This window comes from Lepidochelys olivacea (genome assembly GCF_965140295.1).
Source record: "Lepidochelys olivacea isolate rLepOli2 genome assembly, chromosome: 6".
Classification (NCBI taxonomy): domain Eukaryota; kingdom Metazoa; phylum Chordata; order Testudines; family Cheloniidae; genus Lepidochelys; species Lepidochelys olivacea.
In genome coordinates, this window is record NC_140416.1 from 106,335,211 (window position 1) to 106,354,427 (window position 19,217).

General features: G+C 43.1%; 1 protein-coding gene across 3 annotated transcripts in view; it reads right to left on the reverse strand.

Annotated features, from left to right (window-relative positions):
- BEGAIN (brain enriched guanylate kinase associated) overlaps positions 1 to 19,217 on the reverse strand; it is a 526,866-nt gene that overhangs the window by 438,075 nt on the left and 69,574 nt on the right. For all 3 annotated transcript variants that reach the window (XM_084632030.1, XM_084632028.1, XM_084632029.1), the window contains exon 2: positions 9,272 to 9,408. In XM_084632030.1, coding sequence (XP_084488156.1) covers positions 9,272 to 9,289 — 18 coding nt within the window. In that variant the 5' untranslated portion in view covers positions 9,290 to 9,408. The remainder of the gene's footprint in view (positions 1 to 9,271; positions 9,409 to 19,217) is intronic.

Genomic DNA, 19,217 nt, shown 5'->3' on the forward strand with positions numbered 1-19,217 from the left:
CAAGAGCCAGGACTGTACAGACCTTGGATGCTTGTTTTTTAAGGTCCCTGGGCTGTAACCCAGTGTAGAGGGTGGGCCTGCACCCCTGCAGGAGCATTGGAGACACCAACTAGACAGCTGGTCTGGAGAGACTTTGTTACCCCGGAATGGTAGGGTTATAGTGACGTGGCCAGAGGGTCTGAGTCACAAAGAAGGAGCGCCCCAAGTCCTGCATAGAGAGGGGCCACAGTGCGAGGAAGGGGATGTCAAACCTGAGTGGAGCTAATCCCCAGATGTGGCCACATGGAATCGCCCCTCATGGTGAGTGAACCCCATCACAGTGTCTGTAAAAGTAAAATGTATATAGCTTATGTAATAAGTACAGATTGTATGACTTTTTATTCAACAATGTAACCTTTAGAGCTCTCATTTAAATTGTGCGAACATGTTGCCTCAGAGACTAAATCCTTTTTAGGACCTGGTACCATTAAGTACTCCGCTTAAATAGCGTTAACACAAACAAACAGTGAAATCATGGTTACCTAGAACTGGGCATGTTATATAAGGAATATAAATATTCGTTAAATATAATTAGCAGAGTGCTCTGGTGATCTGGATTTGGGATTGGCTTCCATTCCACATTTCTGTGCCAGCAGAGGCCTGGAATAATGTTAACAACAACATTGCGCACTTCAATAGCACCTTTCATCCAACAATGTTAAAAGGCTTTACAAAAGTAGATAAATAATATTTTCTGCATTTGCAATAAATGGCATAGAAAGGCCAAGTGGCCTACGACCACACTGAAAGTCAGTCACAATCAGAATAAGATCCTAGGCCTGAGTACCATTCCTCTTCTTTAACCATTTGACCTTGGTGCATAGTGCTGTGGCCACACAGTGAAGACCCAAGGGGACATGAGTGCTTTGCATTACTTTTGCGTGAACATTCAAGCGACCCCAGGAGCATTGGTGTTAGCTCCACTGGTCCTTTAAGGCAGCTTAGCACTAATCTTCTGGAGCAAAGCAGCCCTAAAGATGGACTATCTTTATAAAATGAACCCTCCTTGAGTAGCTGAATCTTCAGGTGGCATCAGGGGTGCTGGAACAATTTGTATAGCGGGTGTGCTGAGAGCCATTGAACCAAACTGTAAACCTTGTATATGACGGAAATCACTTCAAGCCATGGGTATGGCAGCATCCCTCGCACCCTTAGTTTCAGCACTGTGGGTGGCATAGAGCGACCATAGAGATTCCTATATCATGCTGGCCAAAGATTGGGTGTGGAGGAGCAGGAAGGTGGCATAATAGAATCTTTGTTTACACCCTTTTCCGGTTATTTGCCAAGCAAGATTATTTCTGGACTGGACAATCTGGCCCTATGTGTAGCACCTTTGTTTGAAAAGATTCTATGGTCCCATATAAGGCAAATGAAGAGAGGAATTACGTGCAAACACTGGAAAATCCAAAGGATCTTCCCTTTTCCCACATAATAAAGTCTACAGCTTAGTTTTTTATATACAGTAGCAAGTATTAAATAATAAAATGAAATAACTTATGCTGAGATTTTATAAGTGAAAAAACTCACAGTTCCAAGTGTGTATCCTAGCATGATCAGACCTTAAGATTAAGGAAATCACCAACATACTAAGGGCTAGATTCTGACCCCCTTGCTCATGTTGCTAAGAGAGGGAAAACAGGTAAGACGAAATGCTACTGAAGCTAGTGGGAGTTTTGGTGGGGTCAGGATTTCATCCATGGCCAAAAAAAAAACAACCACTTCTTGAGAGTGAGATCTACTAGAATGTGAAATAGGTATTTTGCTTCTTTATCTTATGATATGGCCAGGGATGAAGTTTTTTCAAAAAATTTGCGAAGATATATAGAAACAGTAACGTAGCAGATTATTTTGAGCCTAAAACATCCCCATGCAGCTTTGCATCAGCTCTAAAATAGAACTGAGAAGAGTGAGGCTGTCAAGAGTGAAATGTGAGACGAGGAGCTTCATCTGGCTGCCGACCAGGGTGAATTATGAGGTCTGCCATTGTGAAATATATATGTAATATATTACACACACACACAAACCTATGTTAAAAGAAGGTTAGCAAGGTTGTGAATCAAACACTCAAAAAGTTAGGAAATGCCAAAATGAAGGTTGCCTGTGTAATCATAATTTGGCCCCCTTGTGTATTTGCATTATGATACAGTCTTTAACTACACAATCACATACTCTTTTCCACAGTAACCATGTCTCATTCTGGGTGCAGGATGGATGGTACTCATTTACTGAGCAGCTTTTCAATATTTTGTTTTTTCCATGTTGTTCAATGTGTGACTGCAGGCCTTATTCACTGAATGCTATTCAAAACTTGTGCTGAAGACAGAATTATTAATTTTCTCATAGGCTTTTCTATGGTGCTTGTCTCTATGGTATCTAAGTGCTTCCCAAACAGTTAATCTTCACAACACCCCTGTGAAGTGACAGGGTGGTATTGTCCTCATTTTACAGATGGGCACAGAGATTAAAGTCAGAAGTGTCCACTAAGGTTTCTAGGCGTCCGGTTTTCAATTGGAACACCCGGTCAAAAAGGGAACCTATAGGCTCCGGTTGGCACTGCTTACCGGGCCATTAAAAGTCCGGTCGGTGGCGCAGCAGGGGGGCTTCCTACCTGCCCTGACTCCACGTGGCTCCTGGAAGCGGCCACCGAGTCCCTCCGGCCCCTAGGCACATGGGTGGCCAGGGAGGCTCCGTGTGCTGCCCCCACCCGAGTGCTGGCTCCACAGCTTCCATTGGCCTGGAACCTCGACCAGTGGGAGCTGCAGGGGTGGTGCCTGCAGGCATGAGGGCAGCGCATGGAGCCTTCCTGGCTGCCCATGCAACTAGGGGCCGCAGGGACCTGGGGGCTGCTCTCTGGGAGCTGTGGTAAGTGCTGCCGGCACCCCGCACCCTGACCCCCCTCCAGTACCCCAAGCCTCTGCCCCAGAATGGAGTCCTCTCCTGCACCCAAATTCCCTCCCAGTACCCACACCCCAACCCCCTCCCCCAGCCCTGAACCCCCTCGTGCACCCCAAACCCCTCATCCCCAGCCAGAGCCCTCACCCCACCCACACCCCAACCCCCTGCCCCAGCCCAGAGCTCCCTCCTGCACCCCAAACTCCTCATCTCCGGCCTCACCCGAGAGCCCATACTCTTAGCTGGAGCCCTCACTCCCCAACCCCCACCCCAGCCTGGTGAAAGTGAGCGAGGGTTGGGGAGAGTGAGCAACAGACGGAGGGGGGCTAAAGCAAGCAGGGGGCATAACAGGTGAGGCAGGGGTGTTCAGTTTTGTGTGATTAGAAAGTTGGCAATCCTAGTGTCCACTAATTTGGGGGGCCCAGTTTGAGATACCTAGGATCTGATTTTTCAGAGTACTTAGCATTATATAGCACTCTATATATTCAAAGCACAGCTCTCATTGACTTCAGTTGCAGCTGAGAATGCTCAGCACTTCTGCAAGGTACAGCCCCCAAAGTTCTCAAGCCAGGGACACAGAAAATGAGGAATACCCAACTAGTGACTATAACGATCTTGGGGTTCATTAAATAACAAACCAGTGAATGAGAAAGGACTAAAATTTTAATAAAACAAACTGGAGAGCTTCTGTAGTGAGCTGCTGTACACAGCCATGCAGTGTTCCCAACCCCCACCTCCAGGGCACATCTCCAAATTCCTGTGTTCATAATACTGTCCCTTATGAGGGAGCATCTCTGCATTATATTCTTCTGCAAACATCTGTACCTCTTTCCTCTTAAAGAAACACAAATTAGCTGTTATATTTTATATATCTGAGTTAACTATCTAATAACACATGCATTACATTCTCAATCTATGCAGTGCATTTCATAAACCCAATGTGTCAACTACCTAGAGAGGAGAGGTTACCAGCACATCACTCTCAAGTGAGTACTTACCACTTATTTTCCTCAAATACCCCTTCTTCAGGCAGGTTAGCAAGTCTGAGTCTTCTCAGTATCATACTTTCATTAGAGTCCGAGTTGTTCTCTTGTTCCTTGACAGTTTCTCCTTTATGAGTTGATGATAAAGCATCAGTCAGATGGGAAATGCCAGAGTCCACATCAGCTGTCAATGTGTTGAAACTTTCTGGGATTACTTGTAGATCCCTTTGATTATGTCAAAATGTGTCCTTCTGTCTGTTTGGATTACATAAAACCTTTGATACAGCTGTTCTTTAATGGTGCCCCTTTGGCCCCAAGTATTAGTGTCTCTCAGGAATCACACCTCTATCATCTGGTTTAAGAGATGGGAGATCACAGGCCCTTTTGTCAAAATAATATTTCTGTTTCCACTTCTGATTTTCTTTCATCTTCTGCATGGTTTCATTGTTATGAGATTTCAACAAGTTCTCAGTAAATGGTAAATTAGATCTGATCCTTCTTCCCATTAACAGCTGAGGTGGTGAAAGCCATTCTCCAGAGATGTACTTTGGTAAATCAATAAATAATTTATACAAATCACCCCCACTGTCAAAAGTCCTCCATGAGGTTCTTTATGGTCCGTTTAGACCTTCCCACAAGTCCATTTGATTGGCAAATTGCCTAAAATGTGCACTGGAAAATTCCAGTTCTTTATCATGAAAGACTTCATCTGGAATTCCATGTCTGGAGAAGATTCCCTACATGTCAGCTATCACTGACTTACTATTAGTACTGTGCAGTGTACAAATTTCTGGATACAGCGAATAATAATCTGTAACTATTAAATAATGCTTTGATTGCCAGGTAAATATGTCAGTACTGACCTTTGCATAAGGCCTTTGTGGAACTGGATGAGGTCTCAGTGACCCTGCTTGTTGGCATGGCTTTTATTTCAAGCATGAAAGCAGTTTCCTACTACATTAGTGATGTTGTGATTGATCCATAGTATTAAATATGCCTAGTGTTGAGCTTTCTTTGGGTAATTTTAGCTTCCAAAAACCGAGAATGCATCCAGTTTACTGAAATATTGAGCCATAATCTCTTCTTTGGTTGGTAGTTTGAAAATTTCTCTTTTTACAGCTTTATTGAGGTCCCAGGGATCTAAGCATATGTGTAGCTGACTGTTACTTTTCTCCATGATGACTAGGGAGCTCACCCATTCTGTTGGCTCCTCAATTTTTTGAATTACTTGTATTGCTTCCATCCTTGCAAGCTCAGCTTTGAGTTTATCACAGAATGCAAATGCACCTTTCTACATGGATGGATAACTGGAGAGATCTGCTTGTTTATCTGGATTATATGTTCACCCTTCAAGCAACCCAACCCTTGAAACAAGTTATGATATTCCTGAAGGAGTGCCTCATAGCCAGTTCAGTATGATCTTGTAATGAGAGTATCCATTTTACCAGATAGTTTCTCATATGTAGCCAGGCCTAAAATCGGTATCACCTCTTTTGGCACTACAATGAAGAGGAGCCTTTACATGGTGTTTTATGGTTGCTACTAACAATGCACCTCCCCTTCACTGGTATATTTGTTCCAGAATAACCAGTTACTTTTATTTTGTAGGACCCAGTTTTGGTTTATTTTTAGTCTTTCATAATCTTGTTTTGACATAATATAAACCTGAGCTCCTGTGTCAAGTTTCAGTGGAATAATTCTTCCATTCACTGTCAGAGGCAGTATCCAATCCCTCTCAAATGGTGTGGTAGATCCCAGTATGTCTATGAAAAACTCCTCACTCTGATTTTCTTTAACTGCATTCATTTGACTTTTCTGCATTTGGGATCTGCAGCATTTTACAGAATGATCATTTCCCCCATATCTATGTCAGTTTCCCCAAAGGCAACCATTCTTTGTTTGGGGCCATGCTATGATCCACACCTTCCATATAACCATCTGTACCCAGTCTTCTTCCTAGCAGTGGTTTTCATAATAAGTGGTTCTACTTTCTGATTTGACCTATTCTGGCTATATTTTTCAGTAGTTAGTATATGGATCACCCTTGCTGGTGAATTCATCTCTTTGGCTTGTGCTTTCATAGTTTCTGCTGCCCTGCATATTTGGAGAGCTTTTTCTAAAGTTATATCTCCTTCACAGAGCAGTCTCTCTCTTAACACATGGTCTTTAATGCCACAAATCATTCTATCTCTGACCAGAGACTTGGTCAACAAATGAAGGTCACCAGTTTTACTGAGTTTCCTTAATTCTGTGATGTGGTGTTCTATGGTGCCACCAGTTTTTTGGAAGCATGTAAAAATGTGTCTCTCAAAGGTCTCATTTCTTTTTGGCAGGTAATGTTCCTCAAATTTAGGCAGTATTTTATTTAACTTCATGCTTTCATCTTATTAAAACTTAAAGTTGTTATAAATATCTAATGCTTCCTCCCCAACAACATGCCAAAAGATTGATTATTTCACTTTATCATTTTTCCCCTCTGCCCAATAACTGCTAAATACAGTTCAAATCTGTCTAAATTTTTTCCAGGTCTCTGCAACATTGCCTGACAATTGCAGACTGGAAGGAGGTTGCAACACCTCCATTTTTGGCTCAACCCCACCCTCCGCTCCTTTTCTTCAGTTAAGCAAGCTACTATTGTGCTCACCAAATACATCAAAAGCTTCTGTGCCTGGTGCTCCCCATGCTTCTCTGGACTTTCCATTTGTCTCTGCTTTCAGTTGCAAACACAGGAGTTAACTTCACTGCAGTTTCTTCTCATTCAGCACTTCTGACACCATGTAATGATCTTGGGGTTCATTAAATAACCAGTGAATGAGAAAGGTCTACAACTTTAATAAAACAAAGTGGAGATCTTCTGTAGCGAGCTGCTGCACGCCCTCATGTGGTGGTCCCAACCCTTGCCTCTAGGGCACATCTCCAAATTCCAATGTTCATAATACGGCCCCTTATGAGGGAGCATCTCTAAATTATAACCTACAAACATCTCTACAGTGACCACCTGTGAAAAGTGATTTGCTCAGCATTACCTAGGATCTCTGTGGCGAAGACAGTTCTGCAGGGCAATATTCAACTGCCTTAATCATGAGACTATTCTTTCTCTTCTGGCAATCCTCTGCCTCCTTCATTACATTAAGTAAATCATTTGTTGCCAAGCCTTTGCTTATCATAAGCGTTGCTTATTCTATTTTATCCATTTTGTTAGTATCTTCACATAACTTTGGAGCAGGATAGGACAGACAAGATTAGATTCTCTGAGCCCAACTTTTTGTATCCAATAAGTCCAATTGAGGAAATTACTTTTATTTTGTAGGGCAGTCTTCCCTCTCCCCCTTCAACCTGTGCACACAATTTTTATATAATGACCAGGAACAGTAACTTAGATCCATGATTATTCTGGATATTCTAAGAACTGTTTGTATTTTAAAGTAGCAAGCACTTTTGTGAAGCCATGGTGGTTTCTTCCTTTTGGGGGAGTGGGAGGGGGAGAGGAATCATAGAATATCAGGGTTGGAAGGGACCTCAGGAGGTCATCTAGTCCAACCCCCTGCTCAAAAGCAGGACCCATCCCCAATTAAATCATCCCAGCCAAAGCTTTGTCAAGCCTGACCTTAAACTTCTAAGGAAGGAGATTCCACCACCTCCCTAGGCAACGCATTCCAGTGTTTCACCACCCTCCTAGTGAAAAAGTTTTTCCTAATATCCAACCTAAACCTCCTCCACTGCAACTTGAGACCATTACTCCTTGTCCTGTCCTCTTCCACCACTGAGAATAGTCTAGAACCATCCTCTCTGGAACTACCTCTCAGGTAGTTGAAAGCAGCTATCAAATCCCCCCTCATTCTTCTCTCCTGCAGACTAAACAATCCCAGTTCCCTCAGCCTCTCCTCATAAGTCATGTGTTCCAGACCCCTAATCATTTTTGTTGCCCTTCGCTGGACTCTCTCCAATTTATCCACATCCTTCTTGTAGTGTGGGGCCCAAAACTGGACACAGTATTCCAGATGAGGCCTCACCAATGTCGAATAGAGGGGGACGATCACGTCCCTCGATCTGCTCGCTATGCCCCTACTTATACATCCCAAAATGCCATTGGCCTTCTTGGCAACAAGGGCACACTGCTGACTCATATCCAGCTTCTCGTCCACTGTCACCCCTAGGTCCTTTTCCGCAGAACTGCTGCCTAGCCATTCGGTCCCTAGTCTGTAGCTGTGCATTGGGTTCTTCCGTCCTAAGTGCAGGACCCTGCACTTATCCTTATTGAACCTCATCAGATTTCTTTTGGCCCAATCCTCCAATTTGTCTAGATCCCTCTGTATCCTATCCCTGCCCTCCAGCGTATCTACCACTTCTCCCAGTTTAGTATCATCCGCAAATTTGCTGAGTGCAATCCACACCATCCTCCAGATCATTTATGAAGATACTGAACAAAACCGGCCCCAGGACCGACCCCTGGGGCACTCCACTTGACACCGGCTGCCAACTAGACATGGAGCCATTGATCACTAACCGTTGAGCCCGCCAACCTAGCCAACTTTCTACCCACCTTATAGTGCATTCATCCAGCCCATACTTTAACTTGCTGACAAGAATACTGTGGGAGACCGTGTCAAAAGCTTTGCTAAAGTCAAGATACAATACATCCACTGCTTTCCCTTCATCCACAGAACCAGTAATCTCATCATAGAAGGCGATTAGATTAGTCAGGAGGGGTGAACAGTTGCAGTGTTGTAACATTTGGCCCAGTCCTGCAATCTGATCCACATGAGCAGACCCTTGTGACCACGCAGAGTCCTACTGAAGTCATTGTGGCTCCGTACAGATACGGGGATCCACACTTGTGGATCAGATGTCAGGATCAGGGTCTTGGTTCTCTTTTGTAAAACTGTCTATAATGCCTTAGTTAAGCTTCTCCTACCAGATCCATGTATCCTGTGTGTAGTTTAGTTCCAAAAGGTGAATCTGCTGCATTCTGTTTTCTGCACTTTTTTGTTTAGCTGAGCTAATCAGCAGAATCATGAATGCTGCCCTGAACCTGCAAAGTGTTGAGTATCATCATTTCCTATTGGCTTCATAGCAGCAGAGGTAGCTCAGCATTTCATAGGAGGTATTCAGTAGTACCTTGCAAGATAAGGGCCTTAAGCATAATCCTCTAATAAGGACATGAGTAATACTAGAATTGTCAAGATCTGGCCAATGGATTGTTAACCTTAAAGTAACTAGAAATGAAGAAAATTTTTATGCCAACCCCACCCCCAGGACATAACAGATTTGAATCTTTTATTTTGATTTCACATGCCCTGGAATCCTGCCATTCAGTTCCTTCAAAACAGCATAATCTTTTCATTGGGACTACTCACCTGCTTAGAGCCAAGCATATGTCTAAATGCTTTCCTGTCTGGGTTCTTCTGAGTCTTCTTGGGACTTTGCTGTGCTCCAGCAGGACTTCCCAATAGCTGTGTATCAAGTGGAGCAGAATTTGGCACTGAAATCAGGCCTGAAATTATATAAGAAAAGTATACAATGAATTGTACTATTTACTTCTTTAAAAAAAAAAAATTCCAAGTAGGGATGGTCAGAACCCAGAATTCATGTTCTGCAGACAATTCAATTAAAAGTCCATTTCAGAATTTCCCATGGAATGAAGGAAATCCAAAATTTTCATTTAAGAAAAATTGAAATGACATTGTTTTAACTCTTTTGAAACCAAATGAATAAGGGTCCCCAACAGGGTGACCAGATAGCAAGTGTGGAAAATCAGGGCAGGGAAGGACAGTTAATAGGAACCTATATAGGACAGTCTTGAATATTGGGACTGTCCCTATAAAATTGGGACATCTGGTCACCCTAGTCCCAAAGCTGCCCAGCGCTGTGGCTGCTCACCTGATGAGCTGCCAGGAAACCAGGAGCCTGGAAGTCCCTGACAGTCCTGGCTTGACCTGGGGCTGCCAGGCTCTGGTTTCATGGCAAGGCACCTTGAGTACTTGGCTTGAGTCAGGGCTTCCTGGGTCCCAGCTCTGCAGCAGCCCATGAATACTTGAGAGAATTCATTCATTCCCACAGAATGTTTAGATTTTGACAAATCGCCACTTTTTGACAGAAGTGTTCCTTCGGGAAATATTCAACTAGCTCCAATAGCAAGGCGTTGGATTTATAAAAGCAAAACCACATGCTTGGTCATGAGCTGTGAATTTCCTCTTTTTTTGTGAAAAAAGAAAGACCTGAAAGATATTTGTTACTGTATTGTAGCATTTATTTTGTATAATGATATGCATCATGTTGTGTTCCCAGGAACAGGGCTAAACATAGTACAGTATCTTTGTCCTAATATGTGATGAGAAAAACTATGAAGAATGGCTTTGATACGTTCTTCTTCAGAATCTTGCTTTAACTCCAGCATGACAGTACTGCTTCTCAAAGAGCCACTTAGGCATCAGGCGAAGGATATTTCTATACTCAAATCTCAAGGTGTGTTAGCAGCTTGAGTACATCTGCATGAGCTAGCTTTAATCCAGCTAGCTCAGGTACTGGAGCAGTGAAGCCATGGCAACGAGGGCTTCACAGTGTGGGCTGTGCAAGCCTACCTGGAGCCCTGTGCAATTACTCTCAGGGCTAGCCTGTGCTGAAGCATGTTCTGTGCTGGATGAAAGCTAGCTTGGGTACTTGTACATGAGCTGAAATCACATCCCCAGTGACTGCAGTGTAAACATACCCAAAGGCAGAAGTACGAAATCATGTAATTATTATTGATTGAAATATAGTGAGTTTGATTAGGTTAACATATGATTCCTAGGAGCCAATGCCTGGTGGTCTGCAACAGAGCCATTGGTCAGTGACATGCCAGTAGTCTCTGGAAAGGGACTCCTAACCTCATCACATTAATGACTGTAAATGTGTGTGGTGGGGGAGGTGTTGTTTGTTTTTACTTTAAGCCCGCTCCCTCACCCACACACACTTTTTGCACTAGTTAAGTTTTGACTTCTGTGTGCAGGGGAGGAAATGAGTGCTGATACGTCTAGTTTAATGTCTTGAAGCCTTACAGTAACAGGGCACATGCATGTAGGTAGATGACTAGGGAAACTAGATAGTTTGGAAAGACCAGGGTGCCTGATTCTTCCTTGAGTTGCATTGCTAAGCAGACAAATAGGATAGACAAGTAGAGGAGGGGGGAAAAATCAGGATACCTGTTCCTCCCTGAGTTATACTAGCTTTAAAATGATATGACATTGACTTTAATAGACTTATATATAACACCAAAAGCTGAGGGATACCTGATTTTGAAAAGGAAAATGGGACAGTGTTCTCTTGCATCTGGTCCCAATTCCTCTTAACCCCAAAACAAATGTTTGTAATCTAACAATTCATACACTGATGAAACCAGCCACATTTCCTGCCGCAACTGCCATATTGAAGTCATGATGTTGCATGTCTCCTCGCATACCCAGGAAAAGCACAACATGTAGGGCCTCTGGTTGAATATCACTGAACTAAGCCATAAATAAATTCATATTATAACGTACTCAACCCCCCTCTTGAGCCATGAGCTCGCTTGATGTGAATGGCCACAGGTTCCATGAAGCCAATACAGTGATAACAGGGGTAAATTTGATCCACATAGAGTGATATAAATTATGGAATGGAACAGTTTTTTAACTCTGCAGATATTGCCACCAGTATGCAGAACCCAGTGTTTGTCATGCATCCGCTAGGAGCCCAAGATATTACCTTGTCTCCTATGTCAGAGGAATCTGCAAAGGTAAAACCTGTAACTCAGGGACTCGTTATTAAAGCAATGAATTGTGATCCATTTTTATCAATAATACATTTCTGCATCAAGGTTAACTTGATTTATGATCTCTCTAGGGTCTCTACTGGAATAGAAATAAACCTATTACAGTGAATATTATTGCCTTATACTTTTTACATTTTTATTGACTCATGCTAGTGTGCATAAGCTTCTGTATATTTGATTGCATTTAATACTTATCTCTTATCTTGGAGAAAAGTAATCCAGAACAGATATTCAATGAGAGGAAAAGATACATTGAAAAGGGAAATGTCAAAGCAAGTCCCTCTCCATGCAGCACTGGTGAGAGCACACCTATGACAGTTCTGAACAGCTCAACTGGAGATGGCTATTAAATAGCTGGAGAGAACTCAAAGTAGTAGTAAAATAATTAATGATCAACCACTTCCAGAACATCTGCCTTTTGGGGAGATATCAATAATGAAGGTGAAGGCTGAATGATTCCCAGGGACTTCTGGAGGGTTGGGGACTCATATTTTCTAGTCTTGTTTCATGCCCTGGAACAATGTGGAGATTATGTTAATTTGTGCAATAGGGTGGTCTCTGAATGAGGAATTTGTGATAGCTTTCCACAATAAATGCTCAAATAAATTGGTTAGTCTCTAAGGTGCCACAAGTACTCCTTTTCTTTTTACGAATACAGACTAACACGGCTGTTACTCTGAAACCTTTCCACAATAGTTTATTTCATCAGCTGGTTTTTAATACTATAAATTGCAGGATGTTATTGACATTATTTCAGGGTCTAACTGAATGTATGGAGTTGTTTTAGAGTGGTTCTACTAATTTATTTTGAGTACAAATGCTCTCTTGTATTCAGCCTTGCAGGAACTGATCTTGTCACCACTTTATGCATTAAACCACTGTTTTTATGTAGACAGTAAAGTACTGAATGTCAGCACAGATAAATACTATATGTATGAAGCCACTTAGAGCAGCATAGTTTTCAAATATCCCCAGTACTCTGAAAGCTAGATGTTATATTACCATCTCAGCCAGCCAAGGCAATCCCATCTCAGCCCTGTCCTGTTAACTGATTATCACGTTCCCCATGGAATGTTACTGGTAGCAGCTCTACCAACATAGGATAGACCTACTGAGGAAGTGTCTGGATTTTTCTGATAGCTCTATCTATTAATGAGAAGATCCACCTTTGGTTGAAGATGTTTGAAACTGGGGGACTGTCATAGGGCAGCCCTGACTTGGGTGCCCTCTGCAGCATGACAAGCATACCTGCCCCAGTTTCCCCTTTCTGAATCCCTAAATCCACTTCAAGTTTTCTTACTTCAATAATGCCCTTCCTTGGCCAGTTTATTTTCAAAAGCATACATAAATAGTCCAAAACATAATCCATTTCCCACAACAAGTGGATATAATCCTTAAAACCCCACTCTTCCCAGTCGGCACACCCACCAGTGTCTCTGCTGGGACTCCTTCCATACCATACCCCAGGGCCCTTCAACCACAACTGGACTCAGTCCGTAATCTTCTGTCCCTGGACTGCCACCCTAGCCCTTCCAACTGGAGTGCAACCCTGCTCTCCCCAGCAAGATCCCCCACAACCTGTCTGCTGGAAGTCATCCTTTGTAGGGGAGCATCCCTCACACCCCTGGCCCTCTTACTGTTCCCCCGGGTCCAGCCCTCCAGTGTGAGCATCTGTTTCTCCCCCTTCCTTCAGCCCTCTACAGCCCATAGCTCCAGCTTAGGGCCAGCAGGCAACTCACTCCGCTGCTGTTGCTCCTCCTGCCTTCAGCCCTCTGGTCCTGACTCAGCTATGCCAGTCAGCAAACCCTTCTTGCCACTCTGCTGCCTTCAGCGTTCTCCCCGGAACGACCTTCTGCTTCCTTCCCAGACTCCTCCAGTCTCTTGTTCTCTGCCAGCTCTCACCTGCCCTTCCTGACAGAACCAGCCTGCTCTAAGGCATATTAAAACAACAGCTCCTCCCCCTGATATTTTATAGCCCCTAGGTGCTGCCCCACCCACCTAATTGGCCAAATGGGAGCACCAGCTCTGACGCAGGCAAGCTGGAACTCCTTCACTTACTGGGGCCAGCCACCCTATGACAGGAACCATTAACAGATACCTGATTTTGCAATCCCATGTTTTCAGCAAACTGTCTTTTCTCCATCACCAAAATGTTTGAAAGTTGTGATGATTTGATCCAGATGCGGAGCTTACTAGAGCCATCTATGCCTTTGTAACCTCTAGGATGGCTTGTTGTAAGCGGTTGTGTTTGGGGCTACCCTTAAAACCCACTTGCAAATCATAACCGCTGTTGCAGCGTGATTGCTCAAGGTCCTTCACCTCCATGCATTGGTGATGTCCATGCTCTGTCTAGGTTGTTATATTGTGCCCATTGTGATTGTATTTCAGCACTCAAAGTTGCAATAGCTGCGTGCTATTCTGCAAGTGTGCTTCAATTATCATTAGTATTTAATATCATTAGTATTTAGATAGTTCTTTGAGTAGGTGGATCCTGTCTCCTCCGTGATGTCAAATCAAAGAATAAAGACCAGTAGCGTCTTTCAAAGAAAATGGGGGGCAGACCTTTTTTATATCAATTATTATTGTAATTTGCATGCGTATATGCAAAACTTGTCACAACAACCAGAAATGATGATTGGCATTGAGATGTTATAAATATACAATATGGACAGTACAAATTTCATTCCCATGTATTTCTGCTGCATGGAGAAGGGCAAGCAGTGCATTCACTACCATCTTCACTAGTTTTAATGGAGGAAGGTAGCTTTATAATCTGTTCAGAGCCCTGCCAGCAAAGGCTGCCTAGGAAGGCAAAAATTCAACACATCACCTGCCACTGCCTCACACTGGGATGAGTTTTGGGATTGCATGCACAGATTCCAGGACCCCCAGCTTATATCTCTGTGCCTGGCAGACTTTCCGCTGTTGTTGTGCATTTTACAGATGGTAGCTGGAGGAAAATCAGGTAGTGAAGTGGGCACTTTCCTTGTGTTTAGTACAAAAGTATTGTTTGGTTTGTTTTAAACTATTGTTTTAAGAACAAGTAATCATTGTCATTAAAGACAGTAATAATTTGGTCTGGCTTTTTTTGGACCACAAAACTTGGTTGCGGATGAATGAAAGTCACAGCAAAATAGCTACTGCACCTCATAGTGAAATCCTTCTTAAGGGTTATCTAAGAAATTATATGGCGATTATAAAACTACCCATTTGTTTGTACCTATCACAGGACATGTTTATTAGGCAAAATCTCTCCTTGCTCAAGCTGGAGCCGGAGACAGAGAGGCTGTATCAATAAGCTTTTATTTCACAAATCATAAAAATAACAAACTGTGCCTGTTTCCCTGTCTGCACTGGATTTTCAAGTCGGAAAGTCTGTCGGTTTGTGGTGTCCCATGTGAATTACTCATTAAAGTGAGACTGAGATCTTGCAGTGTGGAGACATTTCAGACAGTTTGTCAGACTGTTTTCAGACAATGCTCAGGATAATAAATGGCCTCAAAGAAGGTATCAGTGATCTACTTTAGTGCTCCAACACAGACTGGGATCAATCCTGAAATCCATATTCAACCAACATACCCATTGCCTGTTCATCATCAACTAGTTATTGTTTAAAACAGAAGATGATCTTGGTTACCCTCCAAACTTGTGCCCCAAATCACAAACTGTAACATTCACAAGGCCAAATTCAGCCTTGAGGTAAAATTTCTCTGAAGTCACTGAAGTTTCTTCTTAGTTGAAGTGGGTTAAAAGGCCTGCTTTGAGGCTGATACTGGTCTGTATCAGCTTGTAAATGGGCAAGCATAGGTGCTGGAGCTAGGGGTGCTTCTACACTCCCTGGCTTGAAGTGGTTTCCATCTTATGTAGGGTTTACAGTTTGGTTCAATGGCTCTCAGCATCCCTGTGAGTATACCAATGCTTTCAGGTGTAGGCAAATTTCCAGTCGCCCCAATAAGCATAAAGAAAATTGTAGGAAAGATTTAGCCTGTGGATCCCTATGCCTCTTCCTAACAGGCTGTGAATACAAATGAAGATTAGTCATATTTCCACCAAGTCAGTTTCCCTAGAATGAAAGGGTGGCAAGGACAGATCAGCTAGCCTTGAAAGGCTAGCTAAAACTGGATTTACACCAGGTAGGGGGTAAAAGTGCAGTAACACCACACTGAGTGAAATCCTGGCAAAACTTCTACTGATTTCAATAGAGGCAGAATTTTACCCATTTACTCTAACCTAAAGCAGACCCATGTTTGCAGTGTTATTGTAGCTGTGTTGGTCTCCTTAGAGTACGAAGCACACATCAAAAATAGCAATAGTCTAGAGCGCCCCAGATATAGTTACCCAAGGTCTGAGAAGGTGTTGCGTGTTCAGCATCTGAGCTGTGGTGTCCAGCCTTCCTCCTGACGGCTGGGGAGGTAGTTGTCGGATTCCAAACTCGTAGAAAGCTTCTCAAAAGAACTTCTCCAAAGCCTCTCCAAAATGCACACACTAATACTCATACCTTTTTTATAGGTAACTCAAAACAAAGCATAACTCAAAGTAACCCCTAATGGGCTGACCATTTCCCTAGCAACAGCAAAGAAACCAGTAAAACAAGTTCTAACAAGAACTTGACTCAAGGTCAACTATCCACACTCCATTTCTATTCTCATGAATCTGTCACTTTACTTTATCTATCCTTGTTAGTAACGCTGCAGCTGTGCAGTTGTTTTTGTGTGCCTAAGCAAGGCTGCATTCCTTCTGACTACGTGGGGTCCTCGCTTCCAGCTTATGGTGGCTAAGTGCACAAGATGGCTGAGGGTTATGACAAGTCCAGGTTATGTTAAGTCCAGTTCTCTCAGAACAAAAGAACCTACAGAAACATATGATCTTTTGACACACTCTCCTCATCAGTCACTAAATAGACAAAAGAATATATTTTAGTACTTATTTTCTTTTTCAGACTGCTAGGCAGAGATTTCAGATGCTTCAATGAGCCTTAGAAAAAAGCAGTGATTGGAAAGAGCAGTTTAATATGTGCGTTTTTTTTTTTTTTTTTACATTTTATCACCAAAGGTTTTGTAATACTTGTAGACCAAAAAGTACAAATAAGACAGCCTAATGATTGATGATCAAATGTACATCCCACAGCATTTTTGACAGCTGTCACTTCCATTTGTTCAAGAGAAGTTATTTCATTTAATGACTTTCCAAAGCTCTTCACATTTCCAAACATTCTTGCAGGATTTGTACAGGATTTCAGTCCACTGATATGCAACATTTGTATATACTGTGTTAAATGCCTTAATCAGTGTGTTTAAATGCCTTAATAAATGGGAAGTACCCAACAAATAAGAGTGCATATAAAACCTACATGGGGGTCAGTACAAAAAAAATGAGGCCAAGAGACGTGGGGCCAAATCCTAGGTCCAGGTTAAGTCCCTAAGTACTAATCCAGCGCACTACGCTGGCCTAGCTAACCACAATATTTTAAAAGTAGTAAATGGGATGACCAAGTAACTATAGGCTTGTCAGTCTGACATCAATTCCATCAAGACAATGGAGAGGCCGATATAAGACTCAATTAATAAAGAATTAAAGGAGGGTAACCAACATAGATTTATGGAAAATAGATCCTGTCAAACTAATTTGATATATTTTTTATGAGATTACAAGTTTGGTTGTTGAGGTAATATACTTAGACTTCTGTAAGACATTTTGATTTATACTGCATGACATCTTGATTTAAAAAAATAGAAAGAGATCAAAGTAACATGGTGTCGTCGGACCAGATCACAGGCAATCATGTCTAGTGGTCAGAGTCCGAACACAAGAGCCAATGGTTGAGACAATCGGAATCATGAGTCAGAGCCAAGGGTCAGACTCAGATTACCAGGAGTCAGGGAAGGCAGGAGCAGGGCTGGAATAGGATGGGCAGGATCTGGGCTGGAGCTATGGAGAAGCAGAGCTGGAGCAGGGCTTGGAGAGACAAGTCCATGGGCGTGTGCATTGAGCAGCCAATGAGGAGGAGCTGCTGCTAGGTTTAAGAACTGGCCTGCTGGCTTCCTCAGCCAATCAGGCAGGTCAGTCTGTCATGCAGACTATCTGGCTTGTTAGGACTTCAGAAATACTGAGTAGGCACAGCTGAGGGCCTTACTCCTGACAGTACCCCTCCCCCCACCATTTGAGGGAGCACTCTAGGTGCCCTTGGGTCTACTTTCTCTGGGTATGGGAGGTGCATTCTGACATGTCAGGAGTTGAGGATTTGCCAAACTATATACTCATCATGTCATTGGACAGTTACATGGGGATGAAGGTGGAGGAGGGCTCGAGCAATGTGGGAAGGGGTCCTTTGTGTAGTGCTTCAGAAGGAAGACATGAAATATGGGAGGTTTCAGAGTAACAGCCGTGTTAGTCTGTATTCACAAAAAGAAAAGGAGTACTTGTGGCACCTTAGAGACTAACCAATTTATTTGAGCATAAGCTTTCGTGAGCTACAGCTCACTTCAGCTCACGAAAGCTTATGCTCAAATAAATTGGTTAGTCTCTAAGGTGCCACAAGTACTCCTTTTCTTTTTATGAAATATGGGGTGGATCTTCAGGGATTTGGGTAATTGCAATCTGAATGTTACTGTGTTGACTTGTATTTCAATCTTGAAAGGGCCCAGATATTGGTGGCCCAGTTTGGCTGAGGGTTGAGTAGATTTTAAGATGGCAGGTAGACAGCTGGACTTTGTCTCCTATGGCAAGGTTGGGGGTGGCTTGGTGGTCCCAGTCAGAATGACATTTATATGCTTCCTTGGCTGTTTATAAGTGCACTTTGAGATCCTGATATAACTGGTGGAGATGGGTAGCTAATTCTGTGACAGCTGGTACTGGAGAGTTTGTGGGGATGTCCAGAAGAAAGCAGGGTAAAAACCATAGTTGGGGAAAATGGACTTTGCTGGATAGAGACGTGTGTGGCATTATTGTAAGCAAACTCAGCACATGGGAGCACAGACAACTAGTTGTCCTGGTGATAGTTCAAGAAGCAGTACAGGAATTGGTCAAAAATCTGGTTGACCTACTCCATTTGTCCACTACTGTGTGGATGGTAGACAGCTGAGAGAAGGGGCTCAATCTCCAGAAGTTTTAGAAATTCCTGCCGGAACTGAGAAATGAACTGAGAACCATGGTCTGATATGATGCTTGATAGCAATCCATGGAGTTGAAAAATCTTTTCCAGGAAGAGGCAAGCAGGAGGGTGAAGTGACATTTTGGGAAAGAGCTCGACCACACCCAGAATCATAGTATGTACCTGGGAGGGTGGCAGCTCCACAGTAAAGTCAACAGAAATGGTAGCCCATGGTTGAGTTGGAATGGGCTTGGGCTGGAGAAGGCAGAGTGGTTTTGAGCAGGTTTTGGTCCGGGCACACAGTTCACAGGATCTTATGTAGCTTTTGATTGAGGTGTGCAAGTGTGGCCACCAGAAACTCTTTGTGATTAGGCTTCAGGCAGCTGAAGTGACCTGCAAGGAGTGCATCGTGACATAACTTAAG